The sequence below is a fragment of the Frieseomelitta varia genome, unplaced genomic scaffold, assembly GCF_011392965.1.
Source record: "Frieseomelitta varia isolate USP_RPSP 00005682 unplaced genomic scaffold, Fvar_1.2 scaffold_164, whole genome shotgun sequence".
In the NCBI taxonomy this organism is placed as follows: Eukaryota; Metazoa; Arthropoda; class Insecta; order Hymenoptera; family Apidae; genus Frieseomelitta; species Frieseomelitta varia.
The window spans coordinates 485,750-505,122 of NW_025109350.1; the positions used below are offsets into that span (position 1 = coordinate 485,750).

A 19,373-nucleotide genomic window follows, 5' to 3' on the forward strand; every position below is an offset into this window, starting at 1 on the left:
AGATTTCGTGGGAAAATTCACCACTTCCCACGGATATTTTCACCTTGTATAATACATCGATGAAAATTAAAATTCATCCAGCATATGATCTACGAATAGTTAAAAAAAAAATCATTCAAGATGAAAATACGTGGAACCGGATTTTTTTAAATTTGAACAATTTGGAATTGGCTAATGATATCTTGAAAGACGTATCTTTTTATAATTCCAACTTATTGACCATTTATGAATCGTCGAAAGAAAGCAATAATTTAAAAGTAAAATTTTAAAATACTTTTAAAATACTTCAACTACTTTCTAATATAATATTAATGCGAATTAATGATACAGGTACAGAATATATTGAAACATGTTTTAACGGGTTTTGCTATCGAAAACTGTGAGAAATGCTACATTTTTATAGAAGGTTTGTCAAACGGAAACTTGTTAAAAATTTGGGAGAAAATAAAAAAATTTCCAATTCAGCATAAATGTATTTATTATAACAGCAATTATATATTTCTTGCACGACTTTATGAAGATTTTATGTTTTTAGGTACAGTTATCCATATCAAATTAAGGTAAATTGAAAACAATATGTAGTTGTTTATGAAACTATTTTAAATTTTATTATACACTTTGAATTTTTATATCCCTATTTAATTATCTTAAATTATTTTACATTCTAAATTTTTACAATATACACTATACACATGTTCACTACAGCGAATATATTTATTTTGTTTAAAGCGAATCCTTGGAAATGCAACTTCGTAAATGTAATTTATATATTGGTAAAACAAAAGCAACACTTCAGTCAAATATTATAAGAAAATTAGGATTGATGAATCTAACATTAACGATGAAATCTTTATGTCAGACACGTTTATTCCCAAAATCAGATGATGTAAAAGCTTTTATAGATGACATTCAAAAAATACATTTCGCAACCACGGTATAAATTTAAGGTTTCAAATTTAAAATTTGAATTTTGCGGTGCAAAAAACATATTATACATATATACACAGATATTTGGAAAAAATCTTAAAAGAAATTGTATTGTAAAATATTTAGAAAATATGAAATATCAATTGAAATTAATTTAATTATAATTTATAATTATTGATATATATATTCAAATAAAAATATTCGACAGCACACTACTAATTAATTATGCCGGTTAACAAGTAATAATACAAAATAACAATGCTAATACATAATTATTTCTTGTTATAATGATTTAATAAAATTTGAGAAATTAAATTTTAAATATTATACAATTATTAAAGTTTAAATATTATATAAATATTATGTGATCAACACAAATTGCATCAGATATTCTGTATTGATTGCTGTGTAATATGCGGACGATAAGTTCTACAGGTGTTAATAGATCAGTTACATTGAATAGCAATTAAATTTAATGTGTATTTAAGTACTTATATATTTATTTTATTTAGAAATTCTAAACATAACGTTACATAAGACTTGCAAGTCAACTTTTAAGGTACCATAAGACACGTGTTTTCTTCAATTTATAACCTGTATGTGCTTTTATATAATAAAATTTTACAAATAACAGAAGAAATTATTTATAAATTTCATTTTGCAGGTATCATAAATAATTAACAATATATTACATTTAAAATTTGCTATATATTTTTATTAAAAAATTAATAGACATTTTTGGTTTTAGATCATGCACATCCAAAAAGGAATTGATATATATAGATAATAGTTAAATATTTGCATTTTATATTGTACATTGATTAATCATTTAATTTTAATCTGAAAGAGAACTCTCAGTATTATTATTTAATTTCAAAAATTTAACTTTAATAAAGGTATACTAATTTTTACTAATAACATTGAAAATAACAATTTTATGAATTAAAATAGTAATATTTTTTAAATTTATTATTTTAACGATCTTTTATGTTATTTGTTATTAATTTGCAACAACATTTTCCTTAACATCTTATATAAGTATTAAATTGTTCTTTATACAATATGTGTATGTATATAATAATTTATGTATGTATAAATGTATACATATACTATGTTACATTTTTATTTTGCAACATTATATATAAATATATATATATATATATATATGAGTAAAGATTAGCATATTATATGTATACATTTATATATTATTCTTAATATTTTCTTTCACTATGTTCATTTCATGTAGGCAAAATGGTTTCTCAAATATTTGATGAATCTCCAAAAGAAATACAATTAATTAATTCGGATGATGAATCTCAGAGTCATATACAAACTAATAAACAAGTTAATGGTATCAATAAAGTTCAAATGAAAAAACAACTTGGTCTTTTAGAAGGCATTGCAATTATTTTAGGAATTATCTGTGGTTCAGGTAAAAATTTGTAGTAATTTATGTTTAATAATTTTCTAAAATGACATTTTCCTAATCTTTATCTAATTTATTATAACAAAATTCTGCAGTATATAAATTTTTAATATAACTAATTATTCTGCTTGTAGGTATTTTTATTTCTCCAAAAGGTGTAATCATAGAAGTAGGAAGTGTTGGAGTTTCTCTAATTGTTTGGGTTTTATGTGGTTTACTTTCTATGATTGGAGCATTATGTTATGCTGAATTGGGTACTTGCATACCTCGTAGTGGTGGAGATTATGCTTATATCTATGAGGCTTTTGGTGATTTACCTGCATTTTTGTACTTATGGGCTGCTAACTTAATTTTTGTGTAAGTTACTCTTACTAAAATTGTCAATTTCATTTGGAAAATAATTAACATATTGTATTATTTCTTCATTTTCAGACCAACTACAAATGCTATCATGGGATTAACTTTTGCTGAATATGTTTTGAAACCATTTTTTCCCAATTGTTCTATTCCAGATAATAGTATACGTCTACTGGCAGCAGTTACTATTTGTAAGATGTTTTACTTGCACATAACATATTATTCTCTTTAAGCGTTATTCTTTTATAAGCTTTTATATTATATAATATATTATTTCTTTAATATTATTATTTTTGTAAAAGAAATATTTTTCATACAACATTTATTAAGCAGTATGAGTATCATTTTCATAATTTCAATAATTTAATAGGTTTACTCACATTCGCAAATTGTTATGATGTCAAGGAAACATCTAAAGTACAAAATGTATTCATATTTGCTAAAGTTGGTGCATTAATAATTATAATTATCGCTGGAGTGGTTTGGATAATGTTAGGTAAATATAATTTTAATATATAATCTATTTATGAGGTTGTATTATTTTTATTATTCAGTTGTGCATATTAATAATTTATTTCAGGGCACACAGAAAATTTTGAAAATATCTTTGAAAATACTATTACGGATCCTAGTAAAATCGCAGTTGCTTTCTGTTCTGGTATATTTTCATATTCTGGATGGAATTACTTAAATTTTATGACTGAAGAATTGAAAGATCCTTATGTGTACGTAATATAAAATAAAATAAATCATATTTTTTATTTTTTCAATAATGAATAAATAATTTTGTTTTATAGAAATTTGCCACGAGCTATATATATATCATTGCCTTTAGTTACTTTTATATATGTATTGGCAAATGTAGCTTATTTATCGGTTTTAACACCAACTGCGATGATTGCTTCTCATGCAATTGCTGTGGTTAGTATTATTTTTTATACATTGACTTTATTTAACAAACTATAATTACTCATGTCTAATAATATGTATTTACTGAAACTATTGAAGTCAATCTTTATTAGACTTTTGGAGATCAACTTCTTGGTATGATGGCATGGACAATACCTGTTATGGTAGCTATATGTGCATTTGGAGGATTAAGTGTTCATATTATGACATCATCTCGAATGTGTTTTGTTGGTGCCAGAAATGGACATTTTCCTTCAATGTTAAGTCATATTAATGTTTCGAGACTTACACCTACACCTGCTTTAGTTTTTCTTGTATGTACATATACACATAAAGAACATATTTTATTATATATTTTGAATTAATATTCATTAAAACAAACATGTTTTTTTTATTTTTAGTGTATATTATCTTTAATAATGCTGTGTACAAGTGATATTTTTGTCCTGATTACATATTGCAGCATAGTCGAATCATTTTTTATAATGTTATCAGTAACTGGTGTTTTATGGCTTCGTTACAAAAAGCCGAATATGAATCGACCAATTAAGGTAAATAATTAAAAAATATATTACGCTCTCAGTAAATGTTTTTATTAAAATTATAAATATATTTTGCAGATGCCTTTATGGATCCCTATTACATTTGTATGCATATGTGCATTTTTAGTATTTTTTCCTTCTTACCAAAGACCATACGAAGTTGGAATAGGTGCCTTAATAACTCTGTCTGGAATTCCAGCTTATTTTATTGGTGTCAGGTGGAAAAATAAGCCATTATGGTTTCAACGACTTATACGTATGTAATATCTATATATTTTTAAATGCATTTTTAATTATAATGTGAGGTTAATTCTCGTATTTCTTATATTTCAATAATTTTATGATTTTTACTTTTACAGTTGAAATCACTTACACCGTACAAAAATTATTCTTATCTGCCATCGAGGAACGAGATTACTGATTTATGTATTACGAATATAAAAACAATTTAGATACATTCTGATATGAATTTATGATAATAATTTGCATATTGCTAACACCAAGTGACTTTGGTAACCAAAAATTTATGTAAGATAAATGCGAAATTGCTCTCTGAAGTGTAAGATAACTATTTATAATTATTATTTATTTTGAGGAAATTTTAATTATTCTGATTTACAGATAGAATGATTTGGTTTTCTAATAATCGCATATTTTTTTATACGAATACAGTTACAAAATTATACAATATTTAAAAGTAATAATTTTCTTACAAGTACTCATATACATATTTTCTAAACTCTATTTAAATAAACGGTATTAATTTGAATTAACTATTAAAATTGAGTTTTTTAAGCAACATATATAATAATCTAAATTAATATTTTTAAAGCAAAATATATATATTGATATACAATAATATTAATCATCGTCTTTGTGATACAGATCATCTATGATAAAAAATTTATTTAAAGCTTTTTTAATATTATAATAAAATAATTTCAAAAATAAATTATATAAATAAAAACTTCAATCAGTGTTTGTAATTGAAATTAATTAAAAAATAATATGACAATAAAACTTTCTGTTTATTAGATAACAACAAGAAATTTTTTTACCACACAAATGCGTACGTTCTATTTTTGTATCTTTTGATTACTTATTACATGTATCAATAACATTGATATTTCTGTTATAATGAGCTTTAACTAAAATATATTGTAGTTTACTATATTTATTTACATAATCAAATTTCACATATGCAACGTCCTAGTAGAATATGCTTCTTTTGTTTAACATCAATTTAAAATTTAAACAATATTACATGTCTGTACAAAACAAAATTTATATACATATATTGTATAAAGAAATTGAAATTTTGAAATGTAAAATAATGGAATGTTATATCTATTTTTTCTATGCAATCTATAATGTCACAACAGCATTACATACAGATATTAACAAATACCAAAAAGGTTTATATACACAGATTAATGTATATCTTCTGGATTAAACATTCCCTGTAAAGTAAGATTAGATTATTTAATTAATTGATGAATTTAAAGTAAACATGATAAGTAGATTATATGAATACTATATGAATATTGTTTCATATGAATAATTAAAACAATATTTTTAATAGAATAATAGAACCATATAATTATAAAATCATAACAAACTAATTTTAAATATGTTTAAATATGTTTATTTTAAAATATTTAATATTTAAAATAATATTAGTGTAAAAATGAAACATTACAAATATTCATCTTATAAAATTATGCATGTCTTATAAAAAATTAATAGAAAATAAATAGATAAAATGAATATTTTTATATTAAGTATTATAAGTATTATAATTTTACCTTAGCACGTCTTAGAATAGAATCCTTACTAGCATCATATGGATGATCTTTACTTGGTATTTCTAATACTGACGGTATAGGTTGTGTATGACTATCGATTACATGGCGAATCATTTCAGCAACCTTAAATAAATTATTACAAATATATCAATCATATCATTTAATAATTATGCGTTTAGTATGATTTTTAATAAATATTGTGTATAATAAAAATTTGATTGTCAATTTTATAATGTTATAAATGATGTAAAAGAATTAAAATTTAGTTATTAAATTATTTTTCAAAAAAATGAAAAACATTACTTTTATTTTATAATGCATTGCATTTGTAGTTTAAAAACTTATTGTTATTTTATATAATACTTACATTTTGATTGATAAGTATAATGTCAATATCATCTCGCTTAATGAAACGTTTAAATGTATCTTCTATGTCGCTCACAGCTGTGTCTATAAAGAAAAATATATATGTATATATATATATATATGTATACACATTGAAAATTTTACAATTTTTGAACATTAGTAATATTATTCAACAAAGATTTTAACACAAAATCATAAAACATGTAATTAAATGAAAAATGTAACATTTAAGTTTTAAAAAACTAAAATTTTGTAACACACGTACTTTTATCTACAACCATAAAATTGGGTTGACGATGTTTATTAATTTCACCAACTCCACCCAAAAGAAATCCAACGCAAGTATCCTAAAACGAAATTTTCATAAATATACTTTTGAACATGAAATTCTGAACCTATATTTCTATCAACCTCATCTCCAATTACAGCAAGTAGTTTGCCTTTCCCCGCAGAGTGAAGAGCCATTATTATTATCAATAAATGAAGACTAACAAATTTAAAAAAGAACAATTATTAATTTAACAAATCTTGATATATCAGCTGACAAGTCACACCTACGTGCTTAAGTTACTTGAATATCACGTGCTAAACTTGTCCAATCGAAACGGTATAGTAACTGGGGGATACTGATCAAGTTTAGAAACAGCGAATTCTGAAATAGGCTGGCGTCCTACCAGTACACAATGTAGCTAGATATCTATCATCCCTTTATCTCTTTCCTACATTATCGATCGAAAAAAGATGCAACAATATAATATACCAATAATATATAGCATGCACTAGTAGATGATTTCAAAACGTGTAAACTGTATGAGATATTGTTTTACACATACCAAACCCTTTTAATTTATCAAGCTAAATTTTCATTAAGATGGCTATCTTTTATCATTTTGTGCATTAGTTTATAAGAATAAAAGCACGCAAATTCATGATAATGAGATTAAAAGCATTAAAAAATTCACCCAAAATGTATGACAACTTTAAGATAGTTTCTCTATGTGCGTAACGCGTAATGTCTACGGTTATGTTTCTGTATGTGTTAGAAGAGTGCTGTGTGTGTTTGATATTAATTATATGTATAAATTGGAAGACGGAATATTGTGTTAAATTCTACAATTTCATGCATTGTTTTTCATTATGTTAAATATGTAAAAATATAAAAAATAAGTGATCATTAAAGATATTTCTGCAAACTTGATATACGATTCTACGATTATCATTACTAATTATGTTATTTAGGTTATTATGTTATGGAACTTGAAAAGTTGTTAAAAAATCGTGTATTTTCATATTATATTTATATAATATGAGAACTCGTAACATACATATCGATCTGTGTTAAATCTAAAAAGAAGTGCGCGTTTAATTATCATTTGCTGTTAATAAAATCTCTAACTTGTAAGTCATGACTATTACAACGAGCATAACCCTAAGTAAATATCTGTATTGATAATTTAGATGTGTTTTCTTATGTATGAAATAACCTCCGTAATATTTAATTTTTAATTAAATAATATAAATATATCTTTTAATATATATTTCTAATATTATATTTTAGGAATTACATTTTTTTAACATATGTACTTACTGATTAAGATAACATAATTATCAGTGAATATACAGAATAATATAAGAAAAGATGTCATTTGTAAATAATGCTAATATTTATAAAAAAATGGTTTCTCAAGAGATCATACAAAAACCATGTACTGTAAATGAAACTTCCGCAGAATTTGTGGTTTTATCCAAATGTGAACATGCAGAAGAGACATTGGTAATAAAATAATTAATATTTCAGCAGATTTATATTTAAAAGCTTTTATTATATATTTTTTTATTTTATATTTTTTACTTATGTATTTATAAATTTTTAGTTTATTTGATTAATTATAAATATTATGTACAGGTCGTTGGTGAAGAAATAATTGTAAATGAAAAAGATACTTCTTTTGAAGATGATATGAATACAACAATATCTATAGAATACACAGAAAATCCTACATCGTTATCTACAGAAAATGCAACTAGTCAAAAGTGGCTTTCAAATGATCTGAATAAAGAAGATCTATTGGTAAATATTATTAAATATTCAACATTTTATGATAAACGATTAGAATATATGATGATAATAATGTAATATTGTGATATGGTAGTTATCAGACTCAGAAGAAAGTGAAGCAGAAATATATACTAAAATAACAAATGATGATCAAGATGGAGATGAAGAAACAATAGCCACATTTGTAACTGCTGCTGGTCAACAATTAGCATTATATGCAGTTGAAGATTCAGACGAAATTTTTGCTGTAGCAGTTTATGATGAATCTGGTGAACCACCAACAAATTTTCAATTTCTAATGAAGTATGTTTATTCGTATGTTATATATCAAGTACAGTTAACAATAAATGTAATTCAATAATTACATGTGAAAGTAATAAAATGATTGTATTTACAGAGCAGATGTTGAAAGATTAATAGGTGAAGGTGCAGTTAGGACAGTCAAAAAACCAACACAAATAAAAAGACAATTACTAACTACTCAGTCACCAATATTTTTTTCTAAAAATGAATCAACAAATGATACGTCAATGAGCAATGAAAGTAAAATTACATCAAATGAGAATGAAAAGATACAAGAAAAGGAGTATGTATTGGAAGAAACTCCATGTCCAATGAAAAATTCTAATTTAAATTTAGGTGTGAAACGAGTTCCTAACATTATATATGCAAGAGATGAAAAACAGCCAGATGTAACATACGTGATGATGGATGATTGTTCTGTAAATATGGGTATGTATCTAAAAATAATAATTATTAAATAACGTCTAATATAATAAAACTATTATTAAAATATTAAAATTTTTAACAGACAATTCTGAAGATTATGAGGACGATGATAAAAGTGATGATGAATTTATAGAACAATCAACTGTGCAATATATCTTATTTGAAGGAGATCAGTCAGATTCTGAATTAACATTCGACGAAATTCACAAAACTCTTCAAAATTTAAAATCAAATGCGGCAAAAAAGCAAATGAATAAAAAAACAATTAATAAAGATCAAAATAACTTTGGAAATATTAAAGAAACAGAATATGGAACTTCAATGTACCAAAATTCTAATGTGAATAATAGGATGTCTAATACTTTAACAGAAAGAAAATTAAATCTATTAGATAGTCAACAGGACTTATTAGAGACATTAGCAAATTCATCAGCAGATTTAATATCAAGTAGTACAAATTTAGATATGTCAAATGGTTCAATTGAATATACATCACCCGAGTCATCACAAATACAGTATAAAACTAAACGATCCCGGAAACAACAATTAATTTCCGTGAATCGTGAAGATTCGGAAATTATTATACAACCAGCGTCTCTTGTAACTGAAGAAGAAAATAATGTTAGGAAAAGAGTAAGACGAAATAGAAGAGTTGTGACTCATTCTGGGTATCATCAAAGAAATAACGACTCAAAGAGAATGAAAAAAGTCAAGCGAAAAGAAGTCGAAATTATTGAAATTGATATTGATGAAGAAGAAAGTATTCTACAGTCAGAACGAGAAGTTGTTGAAATAACTATAGATGACACTAAAGATAAATATTCTAGCGATAAAGAAAATGAAATTATAATGGTTGGAGATTCCGACGATGAATCACAACAGCCGAATCCAAAAACAATTTTATTACAATGTCAACATTGTTTAAGAAATTTTAGGCAACAAAGAGCTCTAGAAACTCATTTACGAGTTTGTTCAAAATCGCCATCTAATGCAATACGGTTTAATGAACAACAACTGAAACATGTGAATGGAACGACTGAAGATACTGTTAAAAAACAATACGCTTGTAAAATATGTCAACAAAAATTCGATGTAGTAGTAGCATTAGCTCGTCATGTACGTTCAGAACATTCTCAACGGAAAAAACGTAGATTTAGTAAATTATCTGTTGAACGACCATCTATAGAAGTTAAAGAAAAAAAGGAACACATTGAGCCAAAAAAACAGATGACTATGATTAAAAAAATTAAAAAAAAAAGAAATCAAAGACCAAAATGCACTTGGAAAGTAAAAAAATTAAGTTGTTCTGATTGTGGAAGATGGTTCCCCAGTGCTGCCTTATTAAGAGCACATTGTTTACAGCATGGAACAAAGAAGTCGGGTAAATTATGTTTAAAATAATTTTAGTAATTTACTATGAATATTAAAATAATTGAAAAATATTTATTGCAGAACAACAAATGCGCAGATGTCAAATATGTAAAAAATTAATTAAATCTAGATTACTTTTTGTACAACATTTGAAAAAACATAAAAATTTACAAAAAAATATAAAATCTATACCAAATATTCAAAAAAAGTTACATACTACTAGGTCAGTAACAAGTAAAATTACAACGCTTAGAAAACGAGGTCGTACACGAAAACTTTGATCTCTTCAGACATCAACATGTGAAAGTTCTAGAAATTGGTGATATATGACAAATATTGTTGCTATTTCTTCTAATGTGAAATATGTATAATAATATGTTTATACTTCCAAATGGAAATATTTATATGTTTGTTGAGAAAAAATATCTTTAAATTGCATTAGATACCTAATTAAATATGTATATCATTTAGTTATGTAACTGTATATTATGTATAATTTAAATGTACACTACACATTTGCAGTTTAATGATTATATTGACTAAATAATTGACTTTATTCTTTTTTCTGATCATTCAATTCTTTAAAAAACATCAAGTGCCGAAAATTAATTAAATTTAGACAAATATGAAAATATATAATGTTGTATTAATAAAATGCTTAAAATAAACGATATAGGTCAGTTTTTATTCAGAAATTTAATTATGAATCATTGATACTTTCTCATGTATTAACAATATTATTAATTACTGTAAATAATGATTGTATTAAAAGTACACATACATTTATTAAAATATACTCTTTTATATGTACAAATTATTTAATTTACCAAACATTTAAAATTTTTTAAGTAATCTAAATCTGTAACTCAATAAACATTTAGTTCGTAATTACTAAATATATTAAGTAACTAAAATATTTATAAATTACTAAATAAATACTAAAATATTTATAAATTAAATTCAATACATTTAACATTTTGAAATTTTATTGCTTACATTACTTAGCTAGTGAACGATAATTTTCAGATATCATTACAGAAAGTTTAAACTGTTAAATTTGATCCCTACTCAATCTAGCTCAATGAATATACTTGTTCTTTTTATTTAACAAAGTAATATTTAAAAAAATAACTTTTTTATTTATAACATGAAAATGAATTAGTTTTCTCTAGCTTTCAATCACATAGTTTTATTTATCTGTTCTAATTCGACTTATACTTATGTAGAATACCTGTTTATGTGCTTTTTTAACTTTGAAGAAAACAGAATATATCAGAATTTGAGTATCTATTTTGCTTCATGTGTTATATATGTATATATAAAATTAAATTATTAAATTGCAATCAATTTTTGTACTTTATAATATAATAAAGTACAATATGATGCAATAATTTTATAGTGAGATTATAATGATTTATTATACATCAATTTATTTCTAACAAGAACTATTTGTATTTTTTAAAATGTATAAATTTATAATAACTTGTTTTTTTTATCGTATATATTTTTTGAATCTCCTAAATTAAAATTGGCATTAATTAATATATGCGTTACTTAGAAAAATGTTGGAAGATTATTTAAAAGGAATGTTGATCTAATTAGTTATTTTTGATAAATCCAATACAATCATAAAAATTTACAAATATATATATATATATATCTATATATATATATATATATATATATATATATATATATATATATATTCATATACTAATGTATGCATATATATCATATCGAGTATCAGAAATAACCAATCACTTGCATTTTTTCGTTTTCTAAATGCGCGATATATATATTTTCGTCGTTGATCAGTGTTTAAATGATTTAGGTTATAAGCGTATTGATGTATGTATGTTTCAAACACGCACTAGGCAAAGAAAAATAAAAACAAGTGAAAAAAAATATTGTTCTATTCAAATTATATATAAAAATGAATAATCCGAAGAAAAGAAAAGCTGCAGAAACAAAAAATATTAAGCAAAAGACTAATAACAGTAAAGTAACAAATAGTGAAACAATAACAATAAATCAGGAAAACCCGAAATTAAATACAAAGTGGACTAATAGTGATAAAAAAATATTATTAGAAGGTTTAAAAAAATATGGATCTGAAAATATTGAAGCTATATCAAAAATGTTACCAAATATAACTTTTGAAGATATTGAATGGAAAATTGCTGAATATTCTGAAATGGCAGAATATTTGTATGAACATAAATTAATAAACAACTGGATAAGTTGTGGACTGTTTGAATCTGGAGATAGCCTTGTACCAGAAGCATTATTATTTATACATCTATTTGAAAAGCATCCATCTCCCTCTGAAACAGAAGGTTTTGATTTTAGGTATATGAATTGTTTGATTTATTTACAATAGGTTATTAATTAGTTTATAAATTTATATATCATACTAACTATCATAATACTATAGTTCAATTATTAATAATTACATATGACTATTGCAGAGCAATATATAGCTTCCTTTATCGATCATGTCTGGAGCCAGTATCATATTTTGATTTATCACCAAAAGATAGAGATTTGCTATGTATTTTGCTATCAAGATTAGAACACAAGATATGGCCAAAACAGCAAAAAGATATTTGGGAATATGTTGGTAACACATACAATAAAAGATATATAAAGAAAGTATATCCAGGAAAAAAATTTCCAGGACAACTTTTGTAATATTATAATTATGGCTCTTTTATACATTCATATGTACTATGTATTTTGTTTGAATATATCTTCTGCTGTGATAGAAAATTATTTTCTTTATTTATATATCATGAATGAATACACATTTCTGTCTAATAAAATAACTTCTATTTTATGTAACAGATCTTATATTAAAGGTTACCTTATGTAAATTGTATAAAATGATAGAAATAAATTTATTTTGAGAAATATTCTATATTGTAAATAATTACAATCAAAATAATAATATACATTCACTTGATATATATTATTACATAAAGTAATTGTTTTACATTTTTTGTAAAAAAAAATTCTATGTAATATATTTTCATCTTTTTTTAGCTTAATGAGTGTATAAATTACATAAGAATAATGATATAGCAAATAATATCACTAAATAATATCATAAATAATATAAATGTAAAATGAAGCAAATGATTAAGACAAACGAAATGAATTAAATAAAGTAAACATATAGTAACAATATATTCTTGCACTTTAATATGGACTAATTATAAAGCAAAATTTGGAATATAGCTTGCAATACGTGATGTTTATTTATACTTTTGGAAACGCACAATATATACACGCATATACATATTTTAATCGTAAATGGCTATTTTTTTAATAATATGTATCCATATATATTCTTAACGTTAAAAAGTTAAAACGCAGAATAAAAATAATTTCGCTTTAATAACTGCTGTTACATTGCTTTATACAAGTTCAAAATCTTTAAGATAAAGATAAACAAGATATTGAAAGATTTTGAACAAATTTTTTGATAAAAATTTCCTAATTAATAAATAATAATTAATTTTTTAATATTTCCCATGCATCATCTTCAAGTTTTGAATCCCAGTTGGATGCATGATTGTCAGTACTAAAGTTGATCAATATTTCTTCTTTATTTTTTGTTTTTCTTGGAATTGGTTTAGAATCTGTTGTTGGGTTACTTTGTTTCATATCATTACCCCAATCCCATTCATAATTAGAAGAATTTGCAGTTAATACATTAGTTCTAAAATAGTTTAAATTATAATTAATTTATGAAGTTGACTCTAATGATTTAATTCTAATATTTAATTTTATATATTTATTAATAAAACTATTATTAACTTACTTAGGCTGTGACGTTTTCATTAAAGATGTTTTTTCAGTAGAATGATACTGAGCTACATCACTATTTTGATAAGTAGTGGAAGAACTCTGATAATGTTCCTTTGAATTATATTGATTTTGTTCAACTGAATTAGTTCCTCCAATGTCACCCCATCCTCTTCTTCCTAAATCTCCCACCTATTTTAAGATAATTAATAAGTTTAATTAGTTTTTGGATTTATAATTAATTAAAAAAAAAATTAACTGTTGAAATTTGATCATTTCAAAAAGAAAAGAAAATTTACTTATTACAATATTTAACAAGCACTATCAATAAAAGCATTTTAATATACAGCTATCTACCTTAGCAGCTATACTATTAGCTTGACTTCCAACTTCTTCCCAAAAAGTACCATCACGTACCTAACGAAAACAAAATAAGACGGAAACAAAAAATTTAATTTTAAAAATTAATATTACACTATATATAAACATAAATGCTAAATGTAAAATAAATAATTACTATTAATTTCATTTGCCATTGAATAATAATTTAATAATTTATTTTATAATAAGAAACACGATGCAAACATAAATAGAAATAGAAATAGAAATATAAATGTAAATATAAATAGATAGACCTTTTGTATGGCTAACTCTCCAGTTCTAATAGCATTTTCTGTAGCTTTACTTGCTATTTTTGATGCTGATGAAGAAAGTATTGACCAACCCTAAAAAATTGCATATTGATTTAATTTGATAAATTTTATATACACCAACTGTATTAAATATAACTGTTATCTTACACTTGCTAAAGAGGATACTGCATTGTCAAAAAGTTCTTGTGATGTACTTCTAGGTGGTGGATTCATTTGGTAACCAAAACCACCATATTTGCCACCTTGACTAGGTGGAATATTGCTTTTAAAATATTCATATTTTATTATTATTATTTTATATATTTTATCATAAAAGATTATTAAAATCACTTAATTATGTTTCACTTATCAAAGTTACAATTTAAATAATATTAAAACTAAAACTTACTCTGGACGATTAGCATTTTCACTTTGTTTTCTTGCAAAGAAAGCTTCTGTTTGGGACTTACAATTATTTGAATTAAAATTTTGATAAGAATTTGTTATATCACTTTGATATGAAGAATAGTCTTGTTGATTTTCTGAATACATTGAAGCTTGAAAATCCTTAACTGTAGATGTAGTTGGACTCCAGCTTTCACCACGTGCTAATGTTGCGATCTAATTATACAACATAAAATTTGCTTTTTTTCTGAGTTTTGAGAAAGATATTAAACATGGATTATATGTTATTATATTAATTTGAATAATTTATAATTTAAAAATTATTTCAAAAATATAACTTTATAGCAATTTACATTTATTACATCCCTTTGTTACAATATATTTAAGAAAAGATTTGTTTAGATAGTATAATAGAAAATATAGAAATTAATGATTAAAAACAAAAGTATATTTACCTTATCTCTATATAATGCTGCTGCTTTAGTATTATACTTTTGTGTTATTGACATACTATCATCCCAATCAGGCTGTAATTCAAAAAATTCACGAGCATTTCTATTTCCACCAACTCTCATTTTTTCTAACTCCAAGTCTTTCCATTTATCCATAGAAATGGATCTAACAAATGACAAATGTACTCCAAGTCCTCTGTGTTTGCCTGAACATTCAAGACAAATCCATATACCATATGTGACAGAAACCCATTGAGGATTGTGAGTTCCACATTCAAAACATTTCTGTAAAACACAATGAAATTCAATTAACATATGGAATATTGTGAGTAAATAAAATGAACAAATTACATTGTTTTCATCTTTTGGTTTAAGTTCACTCAGAATTCTCCGTGTTCTTGGACTAGCCATATTTTCTGTCGCTAAAACTCAAATAAAAAGTCGTGTCCAATATTTAATTTTTAAATTAAATACACCATACTAAACTTGTCATTAATCTCTTGGAGAAAGCATATTTCAATTTGTCAAAGATAGGCGAATAAAAAAGATAATTCCGATATTAATTACTTGAATTCTATCGTAAGAATAAAATAATAAATGTATTATTTATATGTAACCAAATTGAACATAATGTCATAAAGTTTAAGAAATTAATCATTTCATTGGATATCTCGCCTCCATAAGAGGAAAGTAGGAAAGTACTAGCAAGAAATAATAATAACTAAAAATTCAAGTACGTGTGTTTCTAAAATATACCACTAAAGAGCGGTAGATATCAACTATATTCTTTTATAATCATATAAAAATATGTAAAAAATATGTGAAAATATTTCTGCATCTATTTGCAATAAAAAGAATTATTTTTAATTGATATATATCACAAGGAAATGTAGAAATGTTATAAAATATAAAAAAATAACAAAAAAGGCGAACTCATAATTATTCTTTTCCTCCTAATAAAAATCTATGGAATAAATTTTGAAAATTTAGATTATCGCTATTTTATATAGAACAAATAAATAAGTTTATACGCATGAAATTTTGCGTAATATGATCGCTAATCCTTACCAATCAAATAATGAAGCATTTATTTCATGTAAACTACGCTTACTTGTTGAAAGAGCGCATGCGCAACCCCACCCACTGTTCATGACAAATGCAACTTTTACTTCCGGTTGACTTCAGCTTCTGCACAAGGTTTTTTGGGTATAGCAGTATTCTTGCGTGGTGCTTCTGTTATCCTACATCATCCGTGAGTTTTCTCAGCTGCATTTGCACTTTGCAGTTCTATATCTCCCGGGGATATATTTTGTTTGTCGTATGTCCATCCAGAATCTCAACACATTCGGTAAATATTATATTTTCTATTTTGTAGTACTGATCATATTGTAGAAGATAGTTTTATCAAAATGGCGATGGCGTCTTTTGCTTGCATCATAGTACGCAATTAATATTTAACAACATTTCTCTAGCAATCTTTTGGAATGTTATCCATTTCAGAAGAAAAGTTGTTAACAATTAAAAAGGAGATTTGATAAAATTTAACGTAAATAAATTATTCGTTTTTTTTTTCAGACCCCTTTGCAGATGCAATCAAGGGTTCAGATGATGATGTCCAAGACGGTCTCGTGCATATAAGGATTCAACAACGAAATGGTCGTAAGACCTTAACAACAGTACAAGGACTTTCATCTGAATATGACTTGAAGAAAATAGTGAGAGCATGTAAAAAGGTAACGAAATTATATTTACTTTAATAATTTTTGATAATTGAATTCTTTGTCAGTGTCAGATACTATGCTAAAAATAGAACTGATGCAAACAACTGTTCAGAGTTAAACTATAATTGCATACGACATTATAAAGTTATATTCGTAGTATATACAAAGTTTTTTTTAGAAAATTTATTTAATATAATATTTTCATATTTTAAAATATTTTTTACAAAATAAAATATTAATATATTTGACGTATTATATCTATATATTGTAAATATAATTTTATAATTATTTTAGCAGATATTACTTTTAAATAATTTTTGAATTTTTTTTCAAAAATAATTATAAATAATTCAAAATTCTTTATGTAAGTCTTAAAATATTGGTTTATATAATCTTATTAAAAGTTTTATTAAATTTTACAACATTTATATTTTTATTATTTTAAACTTTTTGAAATATTGTTTTATAATGTAAATTCAATTAATAAAATATGTAATAAATTAGAATATTTTATTTTTTTTAAGCGATTTTTATTTACGTATGAATATTTTAAATAAATCAGCAGAAAAAAACAAAATAAAATTATTCATTATATAGGAGTTCGCCTGCAATGGGACAGTAATCGAACACCCGGAGTACGGAGAGGTGTTGCAGCTGCAGGGGGACCAGCGAGAAAATATATGCCAGTGGCTAACAAAGTCGGGTCTGGCCAAACCTGACCAACTCAAAGTCCATGGTTTTTAACTAGCAAACACCCATGCCACTATCTAAGAACACTCCACCTTCATCAACACCTTATCATCTTAAATTATTTGTATCAGTCACTAATACTTGTTGATACATCGTGAGATATCCTATTATATACACATATATATTTCAATAAAAAATATATAACAGTAACGATATAGGCACAATATTCTAATCAGACATTTGTAAGATTGTAGGAAGCAATATTTTACAGCCTTATGTTAGGTGTAATCCACTAAACTCATCACATTTTAAAGTAGTAGCGATAACTAATTAGTGATTTGAGAAAATACTTATACAAGGAATAGATACAAATAGCAACGGATGGCTCTTTTTTTTGGGATTAGGTAGTATGTATCTTGGCGCTATAGATGTGTTCAGAGAAAGAAGAGGGAGAGAGAGATATATATATAAAAAAAAAGTTATTTTAGGTCCCAGATTGGCTTATTGTGTGTAGTGCTGAATGCTTAGTTTTGTTTATAATAAGGGAACAGGCCTGGTTTTTTTACATTGTCATCTCCAAGTTATGTGCCTTTAATTCCATATTAATTGTATTATTTATTGAAAAGATTGTCATTTATTGTAATGAATTTATTTTGAGGGAGAATTGCCAATTTTTTCTTTTTTTGAACCAGTATTGACAACGTAAAAATAACAATTGTTTTAAATAAAAATGTGGCTGTTCTAAATAAATGGTAATTCACCACTATTTGGATTTTTCCTTTTTCCTTTTCATGTAATTTTATTGCTAAGTTTTTGAATCTTGAAATTAATAGTACTTAGAAAACTATGTATTAAAATTTAAGAATAAATACAAAAATTAATAGCATTTTAAAAAAAAATTACCTTAAATTCTTGTTCACAACTTAAATAAGATTACATTAATATGATCTTCAATTTTTTTTTAATGGACTACAGCTATGAATTACATTTAATTGATGATATAATTATAAAAAAAATTTTTTTTTTCTAATATTTACAGAAAACAATATTGAAATTTAATAATATATTTTAATAAAAAAGTAATGACACTGATCAGATAGATGAGAAAGAATTAATACTTACAGATTGCCTGTGTGTATGTATGAAATTCGTACTATGAACGTCTATAGTTGTCT

The 19,373-nt window shown here is 24.4% G+C and overlaps 6 protein-coding genes across 10 annotated transcripts; 4 read left to right on the forward strand and 2 right to left on the reverse strand.

Annotated features, from left to right (window-relative positions):
• The first annotated feature begins 1,334 nt into the window (after window positions 1-1,334).
• On the forward strand, window positions 1,335-4,627 carry LOC122538470 (Y+L amino acid transporter 2-like). Of its 2 annotated transcripts, XM_043672572.1 has the most exons (12): window positions 1,335-1,362; window positions 1,440-1,486; window positions 2,174-2,359; window positions 2,488-2,710; window positions 2,786-2,901; window positions 3,081-3,206; window positions 3,291-3,435; window positions 3,508-3,631; window positions 3,733-3,933; window positions 4,021-4,170; window positions 4,240-4,417; window positions 4,521-4,627. In XM_043672572.1, the coding sequence occupies exons 3-12, from the start codon at window positions 2,179-2,181 to the stop codon at window positions 4,580-4,582; spliced, it is 1,506 nt and encodes a 501-aa protein (XP_043528507.1). In that variant the 5' UTR covers window positions 1,335-1,362; window positions 1,440-1,486; window positions 2,174-2,178; the 3' UTR covers window positions 4,583-4,627. The 2 variants fall into 2 exon arrangements, with proteins under 2 accessions (XP_043528507.1, XP_043528506.1); XM_043672571.1 differs by lacking the exons at window positions 1,335-1,362; window positions 1,440-1,486 and adding an exon at window positions 1,676-1,823.
• Window positions 4,628-5,518: 891 nt separating this feature from the next.
• Window positions 5,519-7,019, reverse strand: LOC122538471 (V-type proton ATPase subunit F). Its single transcript, XM_043672573.1, has 6 exons — window positions 6,891-7,019; window positions 6,744-6,819; window positions 6,598-6,679; window positions 6,334-6,416; window positions 5,967-6,089; window positions 5,519-5,621 (listed from the first exon to the last, which is right to left on the reverse strand). Exons 2-6 carry the CDS (start codon window positions 6,795-6,797, stop codon window positions 5,592-5,594), a joined length of 372 nt encoding a protein of 123 aa, XP_043528508.1. The 5' UTR covers window positions 6,798-6,819; window positions 6,891-7,019; the 3' UTR covers window positions 5,519-5,591.
• A 153-nt stretch (window positions 7,020-7,172) lies between these two features.
• LOC122538469 lies at window positions 7,173-10,895 on the forward strand. 2 transcript variants are annotated; one of them, XM_043672569.1, is made up of 7 exons: window positions 7,173-7,730; window positions 7,891-8,106; window positions 8,239-8,403; window positions 8,486-8,694; window positions 8,789-9,123; window positions 9,200-10,501; window positions 10,573-10,895. In XM_043672569.1, exons 2-7 carry the CDS (start codon window positions 7,972-7,974, stop codon window positions 10,770-10,772), a joined length of 2,346 nt encoding a protein of 781 aa, XP_043528504.1. In that variant the 5' UTR covers window positions 7,173-7,730; window positions 7,891-7,971; the 3' UTR covers window positions 10,773-10,895. The 2 variants fall into 2 exon arrangements, with proteins under 2 accessions (XP_043528504.1, XP_043528505.1); XM_043672570.1 differs by having other exon boundaries at window positions 9,203-10,501.
• Window positions 10,896-12,218: 1,323 nt separating this feature from the next.
• Window positions 12,219-13,403, forward strand: LOC122538482. The gene is made up of 2 exons (XM_043672605.1): window positions 12,219-12,840; window positions 12,960-13,403. Exons 1-2 carry the CDS (start codon window positions 12,425-12,427, stop codon window positions 13,180-13,182), a joined length of 639 nt encoding a protein of 212 aa, XP_043528540.1. The 5' UTR covers window positions 12,219-12,424; the 3' UTR covers window positions 13,183-13,403.
• A 322-nt stretch (window positions 13,404-13,725) lies between these two features.
• Window positions 13,726-16,500, reverse strand: LOC122538481 (ADP-ribosylation factor GTPase-activating protein 1). 3 transcript variants are annotated; one of them, XM_043672603.1, is made up of 8 exons: window positions 16,139-16,500; window positions 15,791-16,072; window positions 15,340-15,551; window positions 15,099-15,198; window positions 14,934-15,023; window positions 14,656-14,715; window positions 14,315-14,490; window positions 13,726-14,212 (listed from the first exon to the last, which is right to left on the reverse strand). In XM_043672603.1, the coding sequence occupies exons 1-8, from the start codon at window positions 16,196-16,198 to the stop codon at window positions 14,005-14,007; spliced, it is 1,188 nt and encodes a 395-aa protein (XP_043528538.1). In that variant the 5' UTR covers window positions 16,199-16,500; the 3' UTR covers window positions 13,726-14,004. The 3 variants fall into 3 exon arrangements, with proteins under 3 accessions (XP_043528538.1, XP_043528536.1, XP_043528539.1); XM_043672601.1 differs by having other exon boundaries at window positions 15,099-15,213; window positions 16,139-16,497; XM_043672604.1 differs by lacking the exon at window positions 14,656-14,715 and having other exon boundaries at window positions 15,099-15,213.
• A 445-nt stretch (window positions 16,501-16,945) lies between these two features.
• On the forward strand, window positions 16,946-18,964 carry LOC122538480 (eukaryotic translation initiation factor eIF1). The gene is made up of 3 exons (XM_043672600.1): window positions 16,946-17,135; window positions 17,363-17,520; window positions 18,106-18,964. Exons 1-3 carry the CDS (start codon window positions 17,108-17,110, stop codon window positions 18,250-18,252), a joined length of 333 nt encoding a protein of 110 aa, XP_043528535.1. The 5' UTR covers window positions 16,946-17,107; the 3' UTR covers window positions 18,253-18,964.
• The last annotated feature ends 409 nt before the right edge of the window (window positions 18,965-19,373 follow it).